This window comes from Protopterus annectens, chromosome 2.part2 (assembly GCF_019279795.1).
Source record: "Protopterus annectens isolate FY-2018-M chromosome 2.part2, PAN1.0, whole genome shotgun sequence".
NCBI lineage: Eukaryota > Metazoa > Chordata > Ceratodontiformes > Protopteridae > Protopterus > Protopterus annectens.
Genome location: NC_056730.1, coordinates 540,836,034 through 540,860,156, shown reverse-complemented (window position 1 = coordinate 540,860,156; position 24,123 = coordinate 540,836,034). Strand labels below are relative to the sequence as shown.

Sequence of the window (24,123 nt, the reverse complement as noted above, 5' to 3'; positions counted from 1 at the left end):
TCTGCACAATGCCTACATTTTCAATGACTTTGCAAAGATTCATCCTGCATAACTGGATAACATTACCCATGTGGGTTTGACGAAAACATTACCATGGTATACAGTACCATGTAATTACTCTGCCTGGACACATAATCTTGCCATTGTTTCATACAGCTTAGCTCCCGTTTCCAGCTCCACAGATGTTATCTGTAGTGGACCCTTAAAACTTCTGTATGCTCACACATTGTATGCTCCAGGTTCTTATGCTGCATGTATCAGATTCTTTCCAAAGTCAAATCTCTGTAACAATGCATTGCCTTGTAGCAAACCCTATCTACATTCCTAAATATCCTTCATTCACACCTTTCATATCACTCTGCCTTTTTTCATGCAGTCCTGAGCACTAGCACTAATCTGGATGGCTTTGTCACTTACAAAAAAAAAGATAAACCTGCAGCACCTCTTCAAAGATATAACAAAGATAGTAAACACAGCAAGTACTATGGTAGAACAATATAACAACTCAAACAGGATTTTCATAAATCTCTTTGAATATTATATGACCAAACTTTTCATTTTTTTTTTCTAGAAGGTCAACTCGTAACACTGAGTCTGTGTCCTACTTCCAGAATACTAATTTCTTTATAGATATGGCACTGTCTGTGCAGTTGAGATTGATCAATAGACTATCTCATAGGAAGTTTCACTACAGAAAAATAAATGATTGGCCCTGGGTGAAGTGGGAGGCAATCCCCTTACAGCCCCCATGCAGTACAACACCCCTCTGAGCCTCTTACTAACTGCCTGGGACTTGATGGTCCATACAAATCCCTTCTCTACGTTTCTCTCTGTAGCCCAGCATTCAAAATACAATTTTTTCCATGGACATGTTACAATAACTCCATGAGATTATGATGATGCAATCTCCCCCATACAAATCTGTACTAATGGCTGGACCACAGTCTGCCCCACCTCCTCCTCGTTGTGAATTATTATGACACAGATCAGATCAAATGGACAAACTGTGGAAATTCACTAAGACCCTTTGAACTCTATGATATGGGCAAATGATTAAAACTCACTTGCTAATACTGACAAGTTGATATACTTTTTATTACACATATTTACAAATGCTAATTGCTGTTACAAAGAGTTGGCAGTATTACTTAGTCCATAAAGTAAGCATTACAGAGTTTACTGTATACAAGACGGCAGTACATTTCTGAAACGACAGCAGCTGTGGTTCATATGTTTTTAGTTATTTACTGCATTTCTTGTGACTTATGAGAAGCAAAAGGTAAACAAGCATGGCTGGTTTACAACATAATGCGATAACAGACAGGTGATAAGCAAGAGAGGAAGGCAGCAAATAAACAGAGTGCACTTAACTTGAAATATTTAACAAGCTTAGTAACGTGCTTTACCTTCCACTTAAAAATGCAGGTCAGCCACACTTGCTGCTGTTTTCTCTATTTTACTATGAACAACCACAGAAAAAATGTTTTACTTAGGAATACAACAAACAGGCAAGCAGTTTACTGAACTAATGTGACTTTAACAGCTAATGGTATCGCTCATTATTAAAATTCTCTTCTCTTTTTTACATATAATAATATTTAAACTGCATATTTATGATCAGCCATTAATTACACCTGGAAGAGTTCAAGAAGACACAAGTGCTATTCGCTAAGGGGAGTTATTCAGTATCCAGCCATATCTGTGCATAAAAAATAGGGGATTTTACTGCACACCTAACTTTTAATAAACACATTTACTCCTAAAGTGCTCATATAATAATGCTGATTTGGCCTTCTTGTTTGATTAGACAAAATACTGCATAATCTATTATTAGGTATGGAAACTGTCTACCTAAACTTTAGCGGGAACATTCTGGCGCAACACCATAACATGGATAATAAATTAGAGTGCATAGCAAGTACTATCCTGCTCAGAAAACAGAATGAACAAATGAACAAAGATGAAGAGGGCGTACAGTCCAAATGTGACAAAGATTATATGCAGAGATCTGAGAAGGAATTCACTTTTGGGAAAAAAAAATAAGAAGAAAAAAATAAAAAAACATAAAACATTCTTGTGGCCATCTCTGAGACAATGCTTAATCAAACAAATAACATTAAGCTTGGAATAGCTTGGATGCAAAGGATGATATCACCAAAAGAAAAGTATGGCTTTATCTTTTTATACTATGTTGATATGTGTTCTGTTTCCCAGTCTGTTTTATAAGCCCTCTCTTCTGACATTTCATACAAAAAATGTAGCTAAATTGATGGAAAACCTGCAGTAGTCATCTTACAAAAAAGTCTACAAGAGTACAAAAGATAAACATTATGGAAGGGAGGGGAAAAAGACAATTAGAGAGAAACTAATACAGTTAAGTCTAAGATAGAAGTAGCATTCAGAGAAAGGGACATGCAGCAAATAAGCACAATATGAATGCAGGAGTGTTTCAAAAATAATATGCAAAATGAAATTCTTATTCACTTCTGGACAGTGAGTGAATGGAACGACCTTCTCAACCGGGTGAAAAGCCAAAAGTGATGACAGAAATTATGAATTCAAGGTCAAACATGCAGTGTGTGAGGATGCGAAGATGTGGGTAAATTATTATGTAGAATTTGCATTCTGTGCAGTGGTTAAGAAAATGGTCAGACAAAGAATGTTAAGAAAATCTCATTTGCCATCAAAATCTGTTTCAGTGACTAGTTTTTGCTGCCCTTCAACTGACAAAAACTAATAAAAATTTGTCCATTTGACTAATGAGCAAGCACTGTGAGGCGAACACTGTAATGGTTCTCTGGATGGAATGGTGCTGCTGGCATGTAATTATGGAGACATAACAGATTTATGGTACTAATAAAGACGTGGGTTAGAAAGAAGTAATGACAGTAAGGAGAAACATCACTTAAAGGGGACGTCACCTTCAGACATGAGGCTTTGCATATACCATACCGTACTACTGTTATAGCTACAGAAGACTGCACAGAAAGTTTTCTGGAAGTGGTCAAACAGCTCAAAGTTCTCTACTGGAACTTGATAATCTTTCTAAAACCATTAGTACCCGCAAAATAATTTTAAACTATGATGCGTTGTATATAAATACTTAAATACAGCCAAACACAGTGCATTTTACAACTTAAGCTTCTAAAACATTTGTCAAGAAAAGTGCTCAGAGATCTGAAATTGTGTTAGTCTTGTTCAACTACTATTAAGCCAACAATAACTGATTTTCTTTGTCTTTTAATTTTATGTAACTCAATTTGTGATAAAGGAAGAACATGCGAGTTCCTAAACTAAAATGTATACATTTTCAGAGAAGGACCTGCTTCAGTGGAGGAAATAAGGCAGCTGGAGACCTAAGGCACATAAGCCTTAAACCTGAGACTATGTTGACAGCTTTACAAAACCAAGCATAGAGCTTATTGAGGCAAAACAAATTAGTAGTTAACTAAATAGAGTTCTCAGTTGACAATAAGAAGTATGTGCAATGCGTTTCATAACTCTGTGCAAATGTGAGGAACAGCTAATCACAATCTCATGGAAAATCAGCCATTTCAGGTTAATTCTCATGAAGGACTTCCAGAGAAAAAAGCATGTCATGCAGATTCTAAAATATTGGAAGGGAATGTCCTACAGGAGTCCATCTTGCAATCCGATATTCATACTATGAGGCAGATTTGGCAATGTTTACAGTCTTGATTTGAGTCTCTGGCTCATGCGAAATGTCTACTCCATTGTCTGCAGATTAAATAAAACAAAGCATTCAATTAGTATCTCAGCATAAATGAATAATCAAATCACCTTTCCAAAATGTAACAGTTGGGCATAAACCTATGATGTAGAAATATTGGCAGAAAACAATATCTAGTGAAAGAAAAGGGTTATTAACAGGAAAGAGTGCTGAAAAGATTGCCTATGTGCAGTATCTCATGGTGGGCAACAATTTACAGAAAGGAAAATTCATCATCTAGGTTCCCATTAAGCAATTTCTGTATGTTCAGGATCTCAAATTTAATGAACAGCTTTAAGAAACACGTCTATATCATATGAGTGAATCGCATAAATTGCAAACGCTCATAATATTGAACATAGCGTACCTCAAACTTCCTATTGTGGGGGGCTGTGCCCCCCACAACCCCCGCTAAATATATATTCTAACTACGATATTGCACTACAGTGAGGAAAGGGCAAATATCCCATTCTTCACTGTACCGTGATCTCAGGAAAAGCACTTCGAGGTCCGGTATGTTCGATATTATGAGCGTTCACAATTTGTGCGATTCGCTCATATGATATAGACTCTTAAGAAACTATCTCTTTAGCCATTTCAAACTAAAGACTATTTCATACTTGTATGCAAACACAGACTCAGCCATAGTTGATAATGATGTCCTAAAATGTGCTATGGAATGGAGACTTCTGTTTGTTACTATCTGACCTTATAATACTTAACTGGCCCACCTAATCCTAACCATGCCCTTAACCCTAATTATACACAATACCATAGGAAAACCCTTTAAATTACACTGCCACTACACAGGACAGCTCAGACACTCACCAAATGCACATGCGCACATCTCTAAATCTATCCCATTTGCTAACCCTAACCCACAAATACTCCCACATACACTAAAGTTATCCATTACTTAACCCGTCCCCTAAATGTAAACACACACACACACATGCACACACACAATCATGCATAACCTTAATTCTGTACCCTTAACTAACCTCTACTCAAACTCTATCCCACACTCATTTGCATACAAACACAAACACAGACTCCCACCCCAAATGCACTGCCACTTATCTTTCATAGCAAATGAAGGCTTTGACTAAACTGGCATTCCACGAATCCGCTGGTTGCCCAAACTAACATGCACTGTACTTTTATGACTAAAGCAGCGCTCAACAAAATGTACTGCAACAATCTCTCTCTCTAAATGAATCTTTTATTTTCTATCTACAGCACATTTCATCTAATCCCAAAATATCTAAAAAAATTTCATCTAATACAGGTTCAAGCTAAAACTCACTTAGTTGAATCACAATACATACAAAACTTCACAGACAGCAAACAATTACCCAAAACTTCTTACCTCCCCTTACTTAAATATACTAACTCCACAGTCACACAACTGCAGGAAAAACAGAAAATTCCTCACACAGTGAATCACTGCTAGTGCACAAATGCAAACTTCTACAGATAGTGATACAACATAATGGTGGGCGTTACTAAGGCACAAATACTAATCAACACTAATTTGCATAGTAATTCCTATGGTTCAAAACAACATCAGCAGTGACTTTGTGTAGCATTACATAACGTACTGAATGGTAAGTGATTGAGCACAATGTGTCGATCACCAGTCAATAAAAAACTGAAAAATAAAAAAGTAAACCCCCCCCCCTGCACCCTCCCACATCAGTTGCTAATTAAATATACAAACTCGGAGAAGGCACAACAATGAGGAAATCGCAAATTCTCTGATCCCACTACACTGAAATCTTGCATAGAAACAACTTGTAGGTGCAGTAAGTTAACATTTGATCTGCTGTATCGGCCTTTTTTTTGTTCAATAACTTGAGTTGTTGATTAATAGTATGTTTTACATGCATCCAACAATTTGTCGAAAGTGACAACCACCGAACAGCAACAGATTGAGCCAGCTTGTCAATCAGTAGCCGACTGAAAAACAAAAATAAAATAAAAAAAAAACTGTTTTTGCAGCAGGCAAGCCCCCCTCCACCCACCATATGGGGGCAGAGCTGTGCCCCAACACACACCTCCCTAGTTATATATACCAACACTTGAATCACACTACAGTGGGAAAATGGCCTATTCCCTGACCCCCTGTATCATAACCTCATAAAGAACAACTGCCAGCACATTCAATATCTTGTCTGTGCATTCCTTTAAACTGCCAATGAACTTTCATTAAAATAAAACATGCTATTCATTGGCGATTACTTTCATGTAAACAAAAAAGCAATGAAGTAAGGTGATCACAAATGAAGCAAACACATTACATTTGTGATCAACTATAGTAATTAGAAACTTTGCTTTTACTTGGGTGGCTTTGCCCCCCCCCCCCCACCCACAGAAATTAAATATAGTAATTGTGTAGTTGTGCAGCCAGCCATGGAGAAAGAGGAAAACCCTTAAAAGTATATTATAGTTGAACTGTTGCAATTTGACTGTAATATAATTTGACAACGACAACCACCAATGAAATTTACTAAAAACTGTAGCACATGATAAATGCATGCCATGACTAAATCTACTACAGACATATATATATAGTTGCAGTGCTCAGATTTTATGCATATACATATAAAAAAAAAAGCAAATCAAACCCACACCCCCCAACTAAATATACCAACTCCGAGATTGCACTATGGTGGAGAAAAGGGCAAAGTTCACCATGGTGGCCAAGTGGTTATTTTCCCAGAATTAAATTATGGTGATCCAGGTGAACGTTAAACTAAATTTTTATATATATATATATATATATATATATATATATATATATATATATATATATATATATTATATTATATATGTATGTGTATACGAGAGTGATTAAAATAATTAAAACTCCCAAATGTTGACACACTTTAGTCAACAAAACAGATGATGACAGGTGTACAAGATCAATAATCCCCAGGACTGTGCGATCTCAGAGTTAGTATATATAATTAGCTGGGGGTGTGGCAAGCTATGTCTCTCAAACTGGAGGTGTATGGGGGTTCCCCTCTGCAAAAAAACACGTTTTTTTTTTTGGTTTGCATGCTCTGGGGTAGTGCCTTGGAGCATATGCAGTTCATTGTCATCATTTCTGTGCTGATTATATTGTGTTCATGTTTTACGTGTCACAGTTGAGGTGTGTCAATGTTAGCAATTGCTTCCACATATAAATAAATAGACAGATAAACAGATAGATAAATACAGATACACATATGAATATCTGTAGCTGTGTATGTAATATTAAATACCATGCTTCCTCTGACAAGCCATTTCAGCAATCACATATAAAGATGATGATGCCTGCAACTTTCTTCAAGCCTCACTTCCAAGGCCCCCTTCTTCACTAGGCCAAGACTGTGGAGCAGTAGAACTTCAGGAATATGTATGGATTGAGTGGATTGAGTGTTTTCTTTAAATATTTTTTCATCTCATCTCTTTTCCTTTCCGTTTTCCATACCCTCTCTATCTAAAATTACATATGCAGGATGCACACCTGGACAATATAACAATATCTGGAAGTGAACAGCAATGGCATACTGCAATATAAGAAAGCTTACAGTAGTGAAGTAATGTACTGTTCATAGGTTCCTAGGTAGGTACTAGGCTATCTGCCCGTAGGCATTTATAAGCCTAGCCAGAATGTGTTGGCTTTCGCCACCCCCTTAGATTAGTTCCCTATGCCTCTGTCCAGCACAGCCACTGAAGTGATCTCCGGGGTAAACTTTCTGTTTCTCATCCACTCGTCAAGGTTTCTTTTGAAGAGGGTTAGCGAATATCTCTGTCTAATGTAGATTGGGATCTTGTTCTAAAGCATGGGAAGTCTCTGGGACAGGAATCTATTCCTCCAGCACATCCTGTTTATTGTTGTGGTGAGGTTTAGATCCCTAGAGCGTGTGGCTCGAGAGGATAAGGTTTTCTTTAGATGGAGCATGTCCATCAATTCTGGGTTGGACATGGCCTTGTATGTCAGGCAGAGATCACCAATGAGTAGGTGGTATGCAACCGAATACAACTGATGTTTCTTCAGTCGAGCTGCATAGGGCATCTGTTTGAAGCCAGTGATCCTGTTGGTGAGGTACTTCTGTGGTCTTTCCAGCTGTTGCAAGTGTCTTGTAAGGTACATCCCAAATGGGGCGTTGTACTCTATGATGGGTCTGATGAGTGATGAGTAGAGGGGCACAATGACCTCTTTTGAGCTGGATGTGAACCCTTTTTTGATTAGGTGGGCCACATAGAAGGATTTTCTAACCACTTTGGCAATGTGATTATCAAAGGTGAGATTACTATCTACTTGGGCCCCCAGATCCCTTATTACATCTTCCATATTTAGGGGACTACCACCTATGTGGTAGTTTGTGGGTACTTTGTTTTTTCCAAAGGGGATGACTATGCACTTTTTGGCATTTAGCTTGAGGCCATGATTTTGACACCAGGTATCTGTCTCAGTGAGACCCTTTTGGAGGATGTCTGTGTCAGCCGGAGTATCAATTATAGCCCCTAGTTTGCTGTTGTCTGTGATCTTGATCAGCCATAGTCCTCCTGTGCTTGCCTGTACCTCTGAGAAGTATATGCCGAACAGGAGGGGTCCTAGGACTGATCCCTGGGGAACGCCACTTGTAACCGGTTTAGAGTCAGACCTAGCTCCCGCAACTCTCACCATGTGGGTTCTGTCCGTCAGCCAGTTGGCAACCCATCTTGTGACATAGGGGTTTATGTTCAGGCTGGTGAGCTTGTCTATAATACCAGAATGAGGAATGGTGTTGAAGGCCTTAGCGAGGTCTAGGTAGGCTGTGTGTACCACCTTTTCCTTGTCTATAGCCTTGGTAACTGTCTCAAAGAAGTCCACCAGGTTTAGGAGGCATGATCTGCCCTTAACTAAGCCAAACTGGGTAAGGGACAGTGTTTGGAGGCTCCCAATGTCTCTGTTAATGAATTCCATGATGATGCGCTTCACAGCCTTGCAGACCAAGCTAGTCAGGCTTATAGGGCGATAGTTCCCGGGGTCTGTTGTGGCTCCACCTTTGTGGAGCGGAATAACTGTTGCTGTGCGCCACTCTATGGGGTACATAGTAATACACAATGATCAGTTAAACACACAGGAAGTTGTCTGGATGACTAGTAGCTTGTCATGATCATATGCAGCTTGCCATGATCATACAGCTGTTAGTACTCCGCATTGTGGCCACAGCTAACCTGTCTCAAATCTGATTCATTGTATTATGTAAAGGAGAGGTGGGTTCCCTTTAGTCCGTGAAATGGTGCAGAGGGTCAAGACTGCATGCTGTGGTACAATCCCCATTTGCCAACTGTGTGGCCTTGAGCAAGCCATTTAACTAGAGTGTGCTTGGGGAAACGAGGAATTTGTGCTAGGCTCTTCAATGGTCCCTTGGACAGCAAGACTAGTAACTATCTAGGAACCTATGACACCAGTTTTCTGACTTTTGAATGCAGTGCTGTGATAAAAAAAGAATTATGACAGTCCAGACTACCATCCCTTTTCTACCCAATGTCCTACTAAAGTCCTCAACATGGAAATGGTACTAGCCCACTCCAGGGATATCCAAAGTTTTGGAGGTCAGTGCTGAGGTGAAAGTACCTTCCTAACAGCTAATTCAAATATATAGTAAATGATGACATTCCTGCAGTGATCCCTATGATGAAAATTTAGTAAAATAAAATAAAATAAGGTGGTTGTGGGAGCAAAGCATCCCACAGAATATTTCATTATGTGCTACTGAACAATTAGCATTACATGCAACTGAGCAAAAGGAACTTGCTACATCTTTTCTCTGTTATTAGTAAAATAATGGTTAATGAAGTGCAAGTCAGCACAGGGTGTCTGTTGTACTCCTGTGGTTAGCAGTATAATGGCCAGGTAAAGTTATCATACATCATTTCACCTGACAAAAGCTATTATGGAACATTTCCAAACACACCTCTGATAGTTTTCTTGTTATCAATATGGACCAAGACAGAAAAGGAAAAATTACGAGCAGCTGAAAAACTGCAGTGAATGATCAGACCACAATATGTGGCTGTACAATGGTTTGAAGATGTGTTGATATTTTTGTTGTTGTTTTTTTAATTCTATGCACCTCTGAACAGGTCTGCATACTTATTTACCAGAAAGAGAAGCTTTCCAGGACACCTACATATTTTGGTTCATTTTTCCCTGCATTTTATTTTTTTCTGAGGAGGGGGTGCATGCTAAAAACAAAAAACTTGATTTGAGATAATTTCACTATATTGTTTTCTTTTATTACAAAATGAGCCATTTTCTGTGAAAGATCAGTGAAACTATGTCAGTTTTACAAAAGTACTGTTTTTGACAATAATTTTCCATTACTTTATTTATGTTTCAGGTCTGTGAACAAAGCATAAAAGCCTCAGCTCTCACTTCCTAGAAACAGTTCCATACATTCATTCATCAGTAATAAAAGTCTGTGCCAATTTGCACACAAAAAGGAAAATATTTTAACGCTGCCAACAGCCACTGATATGTCTGTGCAGAAGCTGTCCTGCCAAATCTGCTACGTCAAAGGAAAAAACACCACCCCTTCTTCTTAATTGATTTATTACACCTTTTTCCTTTACAGTTTGAAAAGTGGTCCAGAGTCTTTTTTTTTCCCTTTCTGTTTAATGTTAAGACGTTTTTTTCAGTCGGGGATAAAATGCTTTATGTATTGTCAGATTTGGCTTAAACAAGTAAGTGCCTCAGTTTTTCTTAGCAGTAGCAGCAGTATAAGAGCACTTCCCTGCTTCTGAAAGTCAGGAAATCTGCAGTCAGTTTTCTTCTGTGGCATAAGAAGGCTAATTTCAATTATATAAATATTATGAGCCTTTATCAGAAAGTCCTGCCATTCCAAAAGTGCTTCAGCAGTGTACAATTATTTAGACATTTTCTATCAACAGAGCACAAGGTAGGTGTTCAGGCACAGCAATTAAGTCTCTCTAACTTCTATCACCCTGCCAATCCCTATGCTTGACAGCGAGGCCAAATTTAGTTTTGGCCTTGGTTACCATGGTATGAGAAGTTCCACTTCCCACCACTCTTGTTTCTAATGCTCATTCTTTGACTTCAGATATTTTAGCATGCTTCTTTTAACAACAGTACTGTTCCTTCTCTGAAAAGTCAGGCTCATCCACAGTAATAAACATGCCTGGCCTGCTTTCTATTTCCTAACCTTTTTCACTGAATATTTGCAAACACCACATTATCAATACTCTGCATTTTGAGATGGTTTACTGTGTCTGTGAAGCAGAGGAGGGCTGTAATGGTACTATGGGCAGGTCTGAAACCATGTTGAGTATGTGACAGGATGTTGCTGTCTAGGAGATATTTTAGCACCTGGGTATGGATGCATTTTTCTAGGATTTTGGCCAGAGGGGAGAGTAAAGCAGTGGGTCTGTAGTTATTAAGTTCAGTGGAGGTCCCGCCTTTATGTATGGGTGTAACACAGGATATTTTCCAGAGTTTGGGCACATCGTTTTCAACAATTGATCTGTTTATGACAGTGGAGATTGGGATAGCAATAGCAATAGCATCTGCTGTGAGTTTCAAGAAATAGCTGGGGAGTAGGTCGGCTGCTGTTGATGATGTTTCTAGTTTGGGCAGCATGCTTTTGATTGAAGTGGTGGAAACTGTTTTGAGGGTAAATCTTGTATTAGTGTTATTTGTGTTGGGGGGATAGTGAAGTTGGAACTGTCCTGTGATACTAAGGACAGAATTGAGTTCACAAAGTGGGAGTTGATTTGTGTCTCGATGGGAACTTTAGTGTCAGGGGTAGTTGGTCTGGGGTAGCCTTTTGGGTGGGTTTTAGTAGCTTGTTTCCATTTTTCCAAAATTTTGGGGGGTTGTGTTGGTATTTAGTTTGTAATGTCATGTAGTAGGATGTTTTGTCCAGCCTAATGGATTTTTTTGCACAGTTGCGCAGTTCTTGGTACTTAGTTAGGCTTCATGTTTCTTTGCTTTTTTGATAGTAAAGCCAGGCAGTGTATCTGGACTTGAGGATTTGTTTGGTTTCTTTACTGAGTCAGGGGTTTGTAGAGGTTCTAACCTTGATTTTGCGCCATGGGGCGACACTGTCTAGGTGTTGCAGAAATGTTTTGTTGAAATATGCTACAGCCTGGTCAAGTGGGAGTGTTTTTAGGGGGTCCAGTCACAGTTACTGAGTAAAGTATTGAGAACCTCAGGAGAGAAATTTTTTGTGTTTCTAGTGGATTTATAGTTAGTGGCTTTGCATATGCTTGTTCTACTACATAGAGGGTATATTAGTGGATATATTTACTATTATCTTAGTATCACTATTATTAGTGGATATATTTACTGTTCTACTATGTATAAGGTATATTTGTGGAATAGTCCACAGCACTGAAGAACATTATCTATAAGAACTTTAATGCTCAAAACCAGACTATTTCAACAAATAAACAGTAGAAGGTAAGTGTATTCATCCAAATGAATGTGATCATGGACTTCCTCAGAACTCTGTATAATGGACTTCCTCTGAGTCCTGAGGACGTCCATGATCATATTTGTTTGGAGGAAAGCACTTAACTTCTACTGTTTATTTGTTGGGACAGAGTTATAACTCAGCATGCCTGCTAGCACATTTGCTTACCCCAGGCTGGGAATGGCTTTTAATCTACTGCCCAGGTCAATGGCACACTTCATGACTTGCCCTGTCTCTCTTCACTATGCAGTATCACCTGATACCATCATATCTCTGCAAGTAATTCATCAAAGCCTTGTCTGACCTTAACAAGCAGGGACATCACTTAACTCCACTTCCAGAGCTTTTAAGACAAGGAACATAACTTGATGCTCTATCTGGTTTATGTGACTCTTCTGTTCCTGAAGTTCCGTGCTACATGAATAAGGGAAAAGACTATGTGACCTTCCCACCCATTAGTGAAGGATCCATTATCAACACCTGTGAAGAGTTCTATGACAGGAAGGACAGGTCTACTTTCAGACTAAAGGAGAAGGCCAATCACTCTACACCCTGTTGACAAGGCTCTAACATAAAAGTTCATCATAGTGTTTTGTATATGCAGCCAGTGAAGCCACAGTACTGTAGTTCTCACATGCTAAGTTCTGCAAATGTAATCGTAACATCCATGGCAGCCATAAGGCCTAAGGGGCACAGCAGGTCTGCAGGCAGGAATCCCTTCTGTGACCTAGCACAAGCTGTCACAGTCATGACTTCCTAGGCCTTCTCCATAAACGCCAATGACAGATACTGCAGTGCTCAATTCTGTTTCACTGAAGAAAGTTTTGTGACCTGGGACCACAACAGATTATTGTTAGTTTATGGAGAGTCCAAGAACCTGCAGTTATATGACAGTCTAAGCGACAATCACCACAGAGATTCTTTACACGTGGGCATTTTGAATGAGTAACTATGAGTAACTATTCTACATAATATTATCTTTAATATTAACTATCAGTTGTATCTAAATTGTATAATGCATCTTGGAGCTTTTCTCCCCGGGCCTCCACTGAAAATGGGTCAATTCGGCCCAGTGGACTTCCCCGGTAATAAAACTGCAAATAAATAAATAAATAAATAAGGAGCCAGTTACCTAATTAGAACACAAAGTTTTTTTTTTTTTTTTTTTTACCTGCAATGGTCATTAACCTGGAAAAAAACTTGTGGCCAAAAGAGGAGTGACCAAATGCTAACACCTTGTTCTGAAACTGAAGCCTACTCACATTCATTTGAAAGCGTCTTCAGTATGGTCTCCAGACAATGACATGTCAAAAGCTGTCCACAGTGTTTCATGTACTGAACATGTTCAATGAATTTGATGGGACAGTCCCTTAAGAATATGCAAAAGGCAAAAGCAAAATGCTTTCATGTCTCTGATGAAAAAAAAATGTTTGAAAACTTTGGGCCTGTTCCAAAAGCTCCATAGAGATCAACTAGCCATCGAGTTGAGCTCTTTCTATGGATGGTCTAACAATTTTAAACATGATTCTCATGTGATCTCATCTAGCATCCATCTCTCCAAAACATGGCTTTCCAAGGTAGGAAAACTGAGTGAACTAGCTTTCCAAAGAAGGTGCTCCGTGTTGGTCAGGAGTACAACTGCTGAGATGCTGGATATGTGTTCTTCAGAGATTAAGCAAGTACAAGTAGGAGATGTAAAGTTTTCTGGTACCTCAGGCAATTTTCATTCAATGGAAACCTTTTCATCTTAAAGAATATGGAATGTCTAAAAGATAAAAATAGCTGAAGTTGAGAAGGGGAATGATACATCACAAAGAATATCCACAGTGATCAATGTTTATTTCCTCCTCTGATTGTCCTTCAACCGACCCTGACAGACCTAACCTAAAAGGGAAGCATCTCAATAACAGGCATGCCAAATAACCTACCCAAGCTCATTTTTAGAGGTGGAATGGCTAAGCCACATCATTAGCTGCCAGCATGCAAGCATGCACCTGTGTCTGTTGCCTTAGCCATAGCATCATCATAGTAAAACTGCACTGAAGATCATGAAAGCTCACTGTCTAAGCTATGGTACTGATCATGTCCAAAGTCATCTCAGTTTTAGAGTCAGGGAAGTTAGTCAAGTATTCCAGAACTTGGTTCATCAGGATGGGATTGTAATCTGGACAGGTTACAAAAATAATTAAGGGATCTAAATCCCATGGTGACAGACAAGAACAGTCTCCTACCAAGACAGTCCAAAGCCATAAACTCTTTATCAATGGTAAGGTAGAATGGTGCTGTGGGTTCTGTTATCAATACTGGTATAAAAAGGACCATAAAGGAGTCTACCCTGGTATCCTTATAATATATGTCATTTCAGTCTGCTTGCAGAAGTTATCTGCCTTCTGGTAGGCAGACCTATACACAAATGTTTCTATGATGAATACAGGCCATTACTCAGAACATTCTCTACCAGTTAGATTATCAAAGGTTCCTCACTGTTCTTGATCAGACACTAAGACAGTTGAAGGGGGGAATAAAGAAATGGTAGTATGATCCTAAATGTCTACCCTAAGAAAGGTTCTCCAGAGGGGTGCTGAAAAGAGAAATGTTTTTTTTTTTCATTTTCCTTGTCTCCTTCACAATCAAGGACCTCTGGATCCTCAGAAATACTTTCCCATGACAATGATGGAGAGCTAGCCTTTCTCTCACTTCAGAATGTTGAGTCTTGCTTATGACTAGGACACATAACAAACATTTGACAGGCAGGCACTGGATGTCAGGCAACAGGGCCTGTAATAACAACTACAAGGCTTCTGATGCAGTATCGACAGAAGGATCTATGTTTAATCATTGAAAGTTGCGGTCATCTAACCTCCGATGATTAATCACTAGACATCAAATGTTCAGATCAGCGAGTGTGAGATGGGGAAAGTAACCAGTTGGCCAATATTTCCCCGTCACATACTCCACACAATTTCACATTTTCCCATCACACACGCTGCACTATTTCAAATATTTTTTTATTAAAAGCAGATTTGCCCCCTGGTTTGAATAATAATGTTTCTATCAAACCAGTTTTACAAACACATGGTTTAAGGTATTGACTTTATAATTTTTTAGAATGGTCTTATGAATGGTTTTGCCCTACCACTCCTTGAGTAGCCATGTAACCTGATTGCTTTTTTCTGATTGGGTAACTTGTACTTTTAAAAGTGCTACAGTTTCTATGGAGTATTATGGTCTGAAGAAGCAGCATCCAGCCGTGAAAGTGCTTACCTTTTACTTGTTTGTTTTTTATTGTTTTTTCTATTAAAGTTTTATACATGTGAGCTATGGTAATTGAGCTTGTTTTTACCTGTTGCACTATTTCAAACCCACTCAGGTGGGGGGGGGCTGCACCTCCACATCCCCCTAACTATGTATACCAATTCTAAGATCACACTACAGTGGGGAAAAGGGAAAATTTCTTCCATTTTCTCCACTGTAGTGTGATCTTGGAGTTGGTATATATAGTTGGGGGTGGGGTGGGGGGCAGTATATTGTGTATGACAGGGAAATGTTGGCCAACTGGCTACTTTTCCCATCTTACACATTTGCTGAACTGAATTGCTTGATGAAAGAATGTTTGCTAGTTTGTGCTCGATCATCGGAGGTTCAATGAACATAACCTTCGATGTATAAACATAGACCCACTACAGAATATTCAAAGTTAGGAAATGTCCTCTTTCTGCAAGATGACCATAGGTTTTGTGCATTTTTACCACTCTTAAACATAAATACGCATTCAGCAATATTACGTAACTGATCTTTATTTTAGAATATAGTACACATCTTAGCTTGGAGATGCTTTTGCAGTCTTTTAAGTTTAAGTTCTAAGCAAAGTAATGTCTATAATGACACTACTGAATGCTGACACACTCAAAAGATTCTTCAAGTATGTGGTAACAAACCTCAGTAACTTTAAACTGCACTACTACTCAGAAAAGCTGATCAAGAAAGACTAGTCTATATTTCACAAAGGCAATACTTTGCTGCCTATTTCAAGAAGTACAGTCATTATCATAGTAAATATGTAACATGGTCCTTTTCAGATTACATCAGAGTCAGAGAACAGAGCTTCAATTTTCAAAACTGCTATACAACACTTAGTGCCTGAGAAAAACCCAAAACTCCACATATTATTCATTAACACATTTTACACGACAATGTGTCACATAATGACAGCACAATCAGTATGTGGAATGATATATGCTTCCATAGTAATGCAAGTACCAACTGCCTACTTTAAATAACATTTACTTATGTTGTGCTTCTGACTCACTAAGAAAAACAAACTGAAACCTCAGTTATAACATGACTGGTGAAAGCCCAATTGATCACTTATCCCATAAATATATATATATATATATATATATATGGTTCTACAGAAGACCGACATCCAGAAGATCGAAGTGAAGAAGACAGTGGCAGAACATCGACAATGCAGAAGACCATGGGGAAAGGCTGTGTGAGTTAGGTAAGGTTTAGTGTGGGCTTGTAAGGATTTTGGTGTGCTTGTGTTGTGTGTGTGGTTTCTGGAATCGGGATGTGTTTTGTTTTTAATTGTTATTGTGGTGTGTGCAGTGTATGGGGTTTGGTGTTTGTGTATCGGCCGGTTATTAATATGTGGTGTCGGTGATGTGGTTGTCGGTGTTGTGTGGTTTCGACTATGTCAGGTAGAACCATATATATATATATATATATATATATTTATTTATGCTAAATATGGTAAACCTTTTTAGCCAGTGAGAAATATAGTGAAAATTTTACATATGAAGTGGCTTCCATAAGGAATATTAAGGTAGGCATATAGTATTTACCTGGACTTTAGACATACTCACCTGCCTTATACCACAGTGCTCCTGCTCATAAAAAGTTCAGATCTGAAGTTCTTGTATCCTGGGTAGGAGAAGGAAAAAAACAGAACTCATTAAAATTACAAAATATTTCAAATATGGCAGTAATGTGGCATGCATGGGAAATAGCACAGTTGTGTAACAGCCATGTAATGGAGATCGTAAGGGAAGGCAGAGTCACTAGCAATGGTGGTTCTGGCTACTGGTGCCCTGCTTGTGCAACAATGGGTTGTGAGATAATTTGAAACAATTTACTTTTGTGATGCATATGTAGAGTACAATGCCAAACAAATGCCCAAACTCTCATAATGCAAATGTTTCACTGAAAAAAGCATTGCTTAACAATGTTTAATTCTGTTATATTCATTCTTTACTACTTACGTTTTCTTGCACACAGATTGCCTGGTTTCCACTCTGTTTTCGTTCACACATGAATTGAATGGATCCTTTATCATTCTTATGCTATATGTTCAATAATTGTCTTTATGACATTGTAAAAACATTGCCAGATTCAATAAAGCCTACAGTAAGTGTACACAACATGTATTCAGTAAAATTCGTATCACATTTTTTGTGCTTTCCAGTCACTCAGAAAGATTACATAAGTGTACATGTAGTCTACACTTTGCAGTAACCTTTATGATTCCCTGCCAATATTTAAAGTTGCAAGAATATCAGTAGGAAAATTAAAATTAGGAGAAAGAAGTTGTGTATTATGTCATGTTGTCTGTTCACTGAGAATAGTGTACACTTAGTGTAGGCTTTATTGAATCTGGCCCATTGTTTTGTTGGCATGTTAAAAATAAATTTCAGAAGTCTTGCAACATAATTTTGTCATTTACATTATTCCCTCCATAACAGATTACATGTAGATATCTTACCGTTACATGACCACACTTGTCTTGTTTTATACTTCTTATATACAATTTCATTTACAGTATGTTCCTTATAGTATTGTAAAATCTTTCATTTGATTGGTCTACATTTCTGTGTTGAGTCTGAAAAGGGTGCACTGAGATCAGTACACTACCCCAGTAAACAAATATTAATAAAGAAATAAATAAAATGGACAGCTTTTAATGTGCACTAATATTCTTTTTCCATTTACACATGGAGTCCTTTACTCCACTGGGGACTCGGACTCAAAATGTGCCTTTTAGAATTATCAGCGTCAGTTACAAGAGGTTTTCTGACCTAGGCTGTTTATAAATATCTAGAATTGAACTTCAGTAGGCATCATATCATAAGTCCTCTACATGACCTGCATACACATCCTCCAGACAGCTTTAACAGGGGAGGTAGGGAGGCTGTACAGAGACCAGGTAACCCAACTATCATGAAAGATGTTACTTCATATGAGTGCCATCTTGAGATGGCCTAGTGAAGTTGCTTCTTTTTGTTAACTCTATGAAATCCGTGCTGATTTAAACCTGCAGAAGGTGAGAAGCTATCACTACAGAAGCACAAACTGAAAATGGCAGTACCATAAGAGACATATGCCCTGGACTCCATAATTAAAGATTAACAGGTATTAAGGACAGGAGTGACTTCCAGGCAATGGGTTTGCAAATCTTTGCTCCAGAAACAATTATAGCTTCAGCAACGTATACTCATGTATAAAGAGATCTATCTGATGTAGGAAATTCATCTTGACTACTCATGACAAAAGACATGCAGTTATTCAAACAAGTTCTCCTAAATGAAAAGCTAATGGACATGTTAAGTCCCCATGTGAGATGTACCTAGGAGGCAATACCTTCATGTGTTTTTGTTACTCATTGTACCATGTAAAGACTCTTTATAATTAGTAAACACAGACTTCTCTCACCAAGACAAGAATATTCTGGGAAAGCAATGGGAAATAATGTATTGTTTACATGGAAGTCAACCACTGCTTTAAGGAAAAAAGTCTTACTGCTTTTCATGGGTAAGTTCTGAAGTAACTTGCCCCTGCAGAAGCTCTGATAATCTTTATTCACTGAAATAAATCATATGTCACTAACTCACAACACATGCTCAGATTAAATCTTTAGCTCAGTGTTAAGTACACTTAAAAAGAACTAGACAAGGGCAACAATGCACATGTTCCATGACCAAGGGAGGGAAGGAAACCCACATTGTGGAAGTGGGTAAAGAACCCTTTAGAAAAAAGGCAAATCAGAACAAGCATTTGTCAATGCCAAATGTTGTCCGACAGTGAAATGGTAATATTGCACTATGGTGTAATGCCATGGTGAGATGGTTGTGGTGGAATCAGGAGAGGGATGGAGAAAACATTTATACAGACTGGATCTGCAATCATGCAAAATATAGTGAAATATCCTTCTTGCTTGTATCTGGTTATTAATACTCACTACCAGGTATATCAAATAGTGTATGCATTTGTGTGTCAGAGACTCAAGACCATAATATTGTGCAGTGGTTCCTCATAATGTTTTTATACAAGTATGTTTGCTCAATAACACAAATAGAGCCCCCAGGTATATTTTACCAGACTCCCATGTTCTATCTTATGCAATTCATGGAATACAGCAATCAATTCCACAAAACCCTAACATCATAAGACAGTCACATATTTTAACATCCAGATGCAAACAATACACCAAATGATATTTACAGTCTTGTAAAATAAAAAAAAAATAATTATGTTGTGTATGTTTGGCTATTGCTTCTCATAAGTAGGTATTATGGAACAGATCAAATCAAAGAATAAGGACTACATGTTCTAAGCTGCTTCCCATGATGACCTTCTTTTGCAACAGCATCTGAAAGGTAGATTTGTAGAGACTGCAGAAGCTAAAGTAAATTACTGTGCTCCAGTATGCAAATGCATGCAAATACTGCTGCAAAAAATATTTGTAATCATGTAAAATAAAGTGAAATATTCCTCTTGCATGTAACTGGCTACTATTTCTCAATGTTTGATATTAGAAAACAAAAGTATCAGTACCATAATACTGTTTGATGCTTTCTCATGACCATTGATTTTCTGCAGTAAACATGATTTCCATTACTAACAAGGCACGGACTATGAAAGAAAGAACGCATGACTTCCTGCAGCTACATGCACATGGCCTTCATTTGTCTTTTACTTCTAATTTATCTGATTTAGCGACCAGTGATTTTCAAAGAATGAGGGCTATAATACTGTATATTGCTTCTCTGTGATCATTTTTTTTCAAAAGTGCTCATACACAGTAGCAATAATGCAGCATACAGTTGCTGAATTATGTGGGTTCCAAGGCTACTAAGGTCAGCACCATGGGACAGCCAAAATTAACTAGATTTACATGCATCAAAGAAAATGTCAGGAAAGCAACATATTACATTTTTTCTTGCAAAAAAAAAAACGTTACATGACTTTCAACAGTCTACGGTTGTATAAATTAATTAATACAGCCTCCAAAGGCTTTGTTCAGATGAAAACATATAGCACTTGACTGCTTGGGACACCCTAAATTTGGCTCTAGGTGTGAGTGTATGCAAGTGTGTGCCTTCTGTGGAAGGTTGGGCGCTGGGCTGACAACTCGACACCGTAAAACTCCACTGCCAATCATGAGCAGACAGGTGTTCCACTCTGGCAATCCCTAACCGGGAAAAAGCCGAAAGGAGAAGAAGAAGATTGTCTACAGCATTCAAATGCACAAAGACCAGCACTGAGGTACTGGCAAAACGTTCCGCAGTACTACAGTACTTCCTCACAGGACTATTCTGTAAACAGTTCACTTACTGTAACACTACTACTACTACTGCTGCATTAAAGTTTAGAAATGAATTTAGGACTGATGAATATGCACTTTTAACTACACAGAAACACTGTTAACAAGTAAAATGGTACAGGGGCTGTTTTCACATTCTAACTACAAGATACACCTCTACATTGCTATTCATAAAATATTTATGTAAGCTCACTATTTCTTGTGAAGTTATAGTCTTAATGATGGCACATCATATTGATCTGATCTTGTATTCATTTGAAAACTGGTGTACTTTAACCTATAGTTTTATAGGTACTTCCTGGACTATTGATCCATTGAGATCTTAAGAAGCCTAGCTTTGAATTATTTTTGAATGTTACCACTATCCATAAGGGACAAGGGATGAATTTGTGGTTTCCTGTCCATTCATCCACATTACATTTGAGTAGAACAAGGGAAGTACTTTATGTGTGGAAGAAGATTATTTCAAAGAAGTGGTATTCTCTTGATATGCAACTATCCCTTCAACATGTTCTGTGTATGTTACGGAAGAGATTAAGATTAAGATTAAGATCTCTTGAGCAGGTGCTTATGCCACCATTGGACTTGCAGATATTAAGTAGATTTGTAAGAACAGAGTGCTGAGTCTGTATACTCGAAGCAAAAATCACCTCTCATTAGCCTCTATGCTACCTAGAAGAGTGGAAATGCTTTGAGATGGTCAGTGTAGTTTTTACAATTGAAGATATTGATATTCTTGGTGAGAACATCCTGCGGTCATTCAAGTTGTGTTAAGTGTTTGGACAGATACACACTAAAGGGGGAATTATCCTCAGTGATTAGTCTAATAAGTGCAGAATACAGTGGAATGATCATATCTCTGGACCTAGACAATATACATTTACTGATATGCTGTGCAATGAAAAAGAACTTTATTACAATAGTGTATACATAGTGATGGAAGGACAATCTGTCGTCCACATAGGTTCTCAGTATCCCTAACTACTGGATCAATTTTCACAGGTGTGTTGTTGATGTGATACTTACAGGGTACATTATGCATGACAAAGGAGACCTTAATATATTTTTGGCATTTAGTTTTAGTTCATGGTTATGACACCAACTATACATTTGGAAAAGGTGTTCTTACAGGATATTCTTGTCCTGTGAAGTGTTTATGACAGCACCGAGTTCAGTCTTCAATCACTGTCGACCATAAACTGTCAACATTAGCTTTGACCTCCAGGAGGTAAATGCCAAAGAGGGGTGGCCTCAGGACTGAATCCTGGGGTACATCACTAGTGGAAATTTTTTTGAGGAAATAGAGCCCCTAACCCTAATTTCCTGAGTTCTATTTGTGAGCTAATTTTCTGTCCCACAAGCAACATAGGGATTAACATTTAACTGGGAGAGTTTATCAACAATACCTGATTGTGGGATGGTGTCAAATGCCTTTGAGATGTCTGGATATATAGTTTACTCATTTTTCCTCATATATTGCTTCAGTAACCTTTTCAAAGAAGTCAATCAGGTTAAACACGCATGATCTACTCTTGACAAAACCAAACTCATTTATGTCAAGATTTTGTAAGTTATTTATGTCCTTATTTATTACTTACACAATGATCCTCACCATAGCCTTACAGATATGGATGATCAGACATATGTATCTATAATTACCTTGGTCCACTGACACCACCATTTTGTACAGGGGGATGACTGTTGTTGTCCTCTATTTGTCTGTCACAAAAAAGCATAGTTGACAGGTCCTGTTTCAGTCTGAGCAATAGATAGCCTGGTATGTTATCCAGCTGCATAGAAGCAGTGTTCTTGGCTTTGAAAAGTGCTTTGTTACTGGAAGATTTGGGAGGGGTGCAGATGTGTGTATGTGATCTGGGAATGTGTGTGGGGGAGTGAAGTTACATCTAAATTTATCTACTAGATTGTCTATGTCCACATTGTTTGCGTATGTGATATCATTTACTGTTAACTCTGTGCAGTACTGGGCACTGTTTCTGGGGTTTTTAACATTGTTAAAGAATGCCATATGGTTGTCATTTTCCTGGGTGGTGATTTTTACTGCATATCTAGCTTTGGTTTACTTGGTCAAGGCAGGGGTTCCTTGTTAAGTTTAGCAGCAGTCCTTTTTTTGCATTTTCAGAGTTACACTTACTATTGCATGCAATGAGTTTGTTTTCTTTTATTGTAGAGTGTTTATATTTGGGTTCCACGATAAGGGTTTATTTTTAAATTTGGCATTATATATACTTCAGTGGTGGACAGATGCATCTATGCAGCTATTCACATGTGCACAGAGTTAGGTGGTAAAAGACTCTGCATATGCAGTGGGATCATAAATTAGGAGGAGGATACTGAATTTAGCCAGGTCATCACTCAGTTTTAGCAGATTAGCCTTCACATAATCACTGAATACTGAAGTATATGAAGATGCTTCTTGCTTCAGTCTTACGGAGGATGTGATACAATTTGTCTAGGGAGGAAGTTCCAATTGGTGGGAAACAGAGCTGCTCCATAATGGTGAGGTCATATCTAGTTGGTGTGCAGGCTAACCGGTCCAGAGAGTTTGTATTTATAGATGTTAGGAGATGTATAAGTCTCCAAGATCATGGAGGGGTAGTTGAAGTCCCCAAAACGAATGGTATTTGGCCTAATGCCTAGGGACCCCATACTAGTCATCTAGGAAGTATGGGCCAAGTAGGGCACAGAAAGGGTCTGATATTTAGCTATGATGCATTAATGGGGGGTTTTAATGATAAGCTGGAACTGCAGACGTCCCAAGTCATTATCCTGTCTAATGAGCCTAGCAGTAAAATGTTGTTTTACAAATATAAAGATACCACCACCTTTAGAGCCTTTGTCTAGTCCTGAACACATGGTAGATGCTGAAATCCTGTACTGAACGGATGCTGTCAATGGTCTTGAACCACATCTTTGTAACATTGCACATAGATTCACTCTGGGGTAAGCAGTGTCTGTTGGAAGTGAAGCTTTTTGTTGAGGCTCCTAGCACTGAGCCACTACATCTTTATGTTGCAGCTCAATGTAGCAACACCTTTACATTATTAAGATTCTGTTTGGTTAAGCTGTAAGTTTCAAAGACTAACACTGCCTAAAAAAGGCACTTTGGTGAAGGACACGGTTTTAACCAAGACACGAAAGCCATGGGGAGATGGATGCATGCCATCCTTGACAAAGCAGTTAGGACTATCTAGCATCTCAGCTTTGGTTGATATATGTGTATTTTATATATCTATATCTATACAATCTATACATATATATATATATATATATATATATATATATATATATATTTTTTTTTT

General features: G+C 38.2%; 1 protein-coding gene across 4 annotated transcripts in view; it reads right to left on the bottom strand.

Moving 5' to 3' along the window:
• Window positions 1–1,074: 1,074 nt before the first annotated feature.
• Window positions 1,075–24,123, bottom strand: part of LOC122795706 — a 1,598,363-nt gene continuing 1,575,314 nt past the window's right edge. For all 4 annotated transcript variants that reach the window (XM_044064005.1, XM_044064007.1, XM_044064006.1 and 1 more), the window contains 2 exons: window positions 17,070–17,127; window positions 1,075–3,738 (listed from right to left, as the gene is read on the bottom strand). In XM_044064005.1, coding sequence (XP_043919940.1) covers window positions 17,095–17,127 — 33 coding nt within the window. In that variant the 3' untranslated portion in view covers window positions 1,075–3,738; window positions 17,070–17,094. The remainder of the gene's footprint in view (window positions 3,739–17,069; window positions 17,128–24,123) is intronic.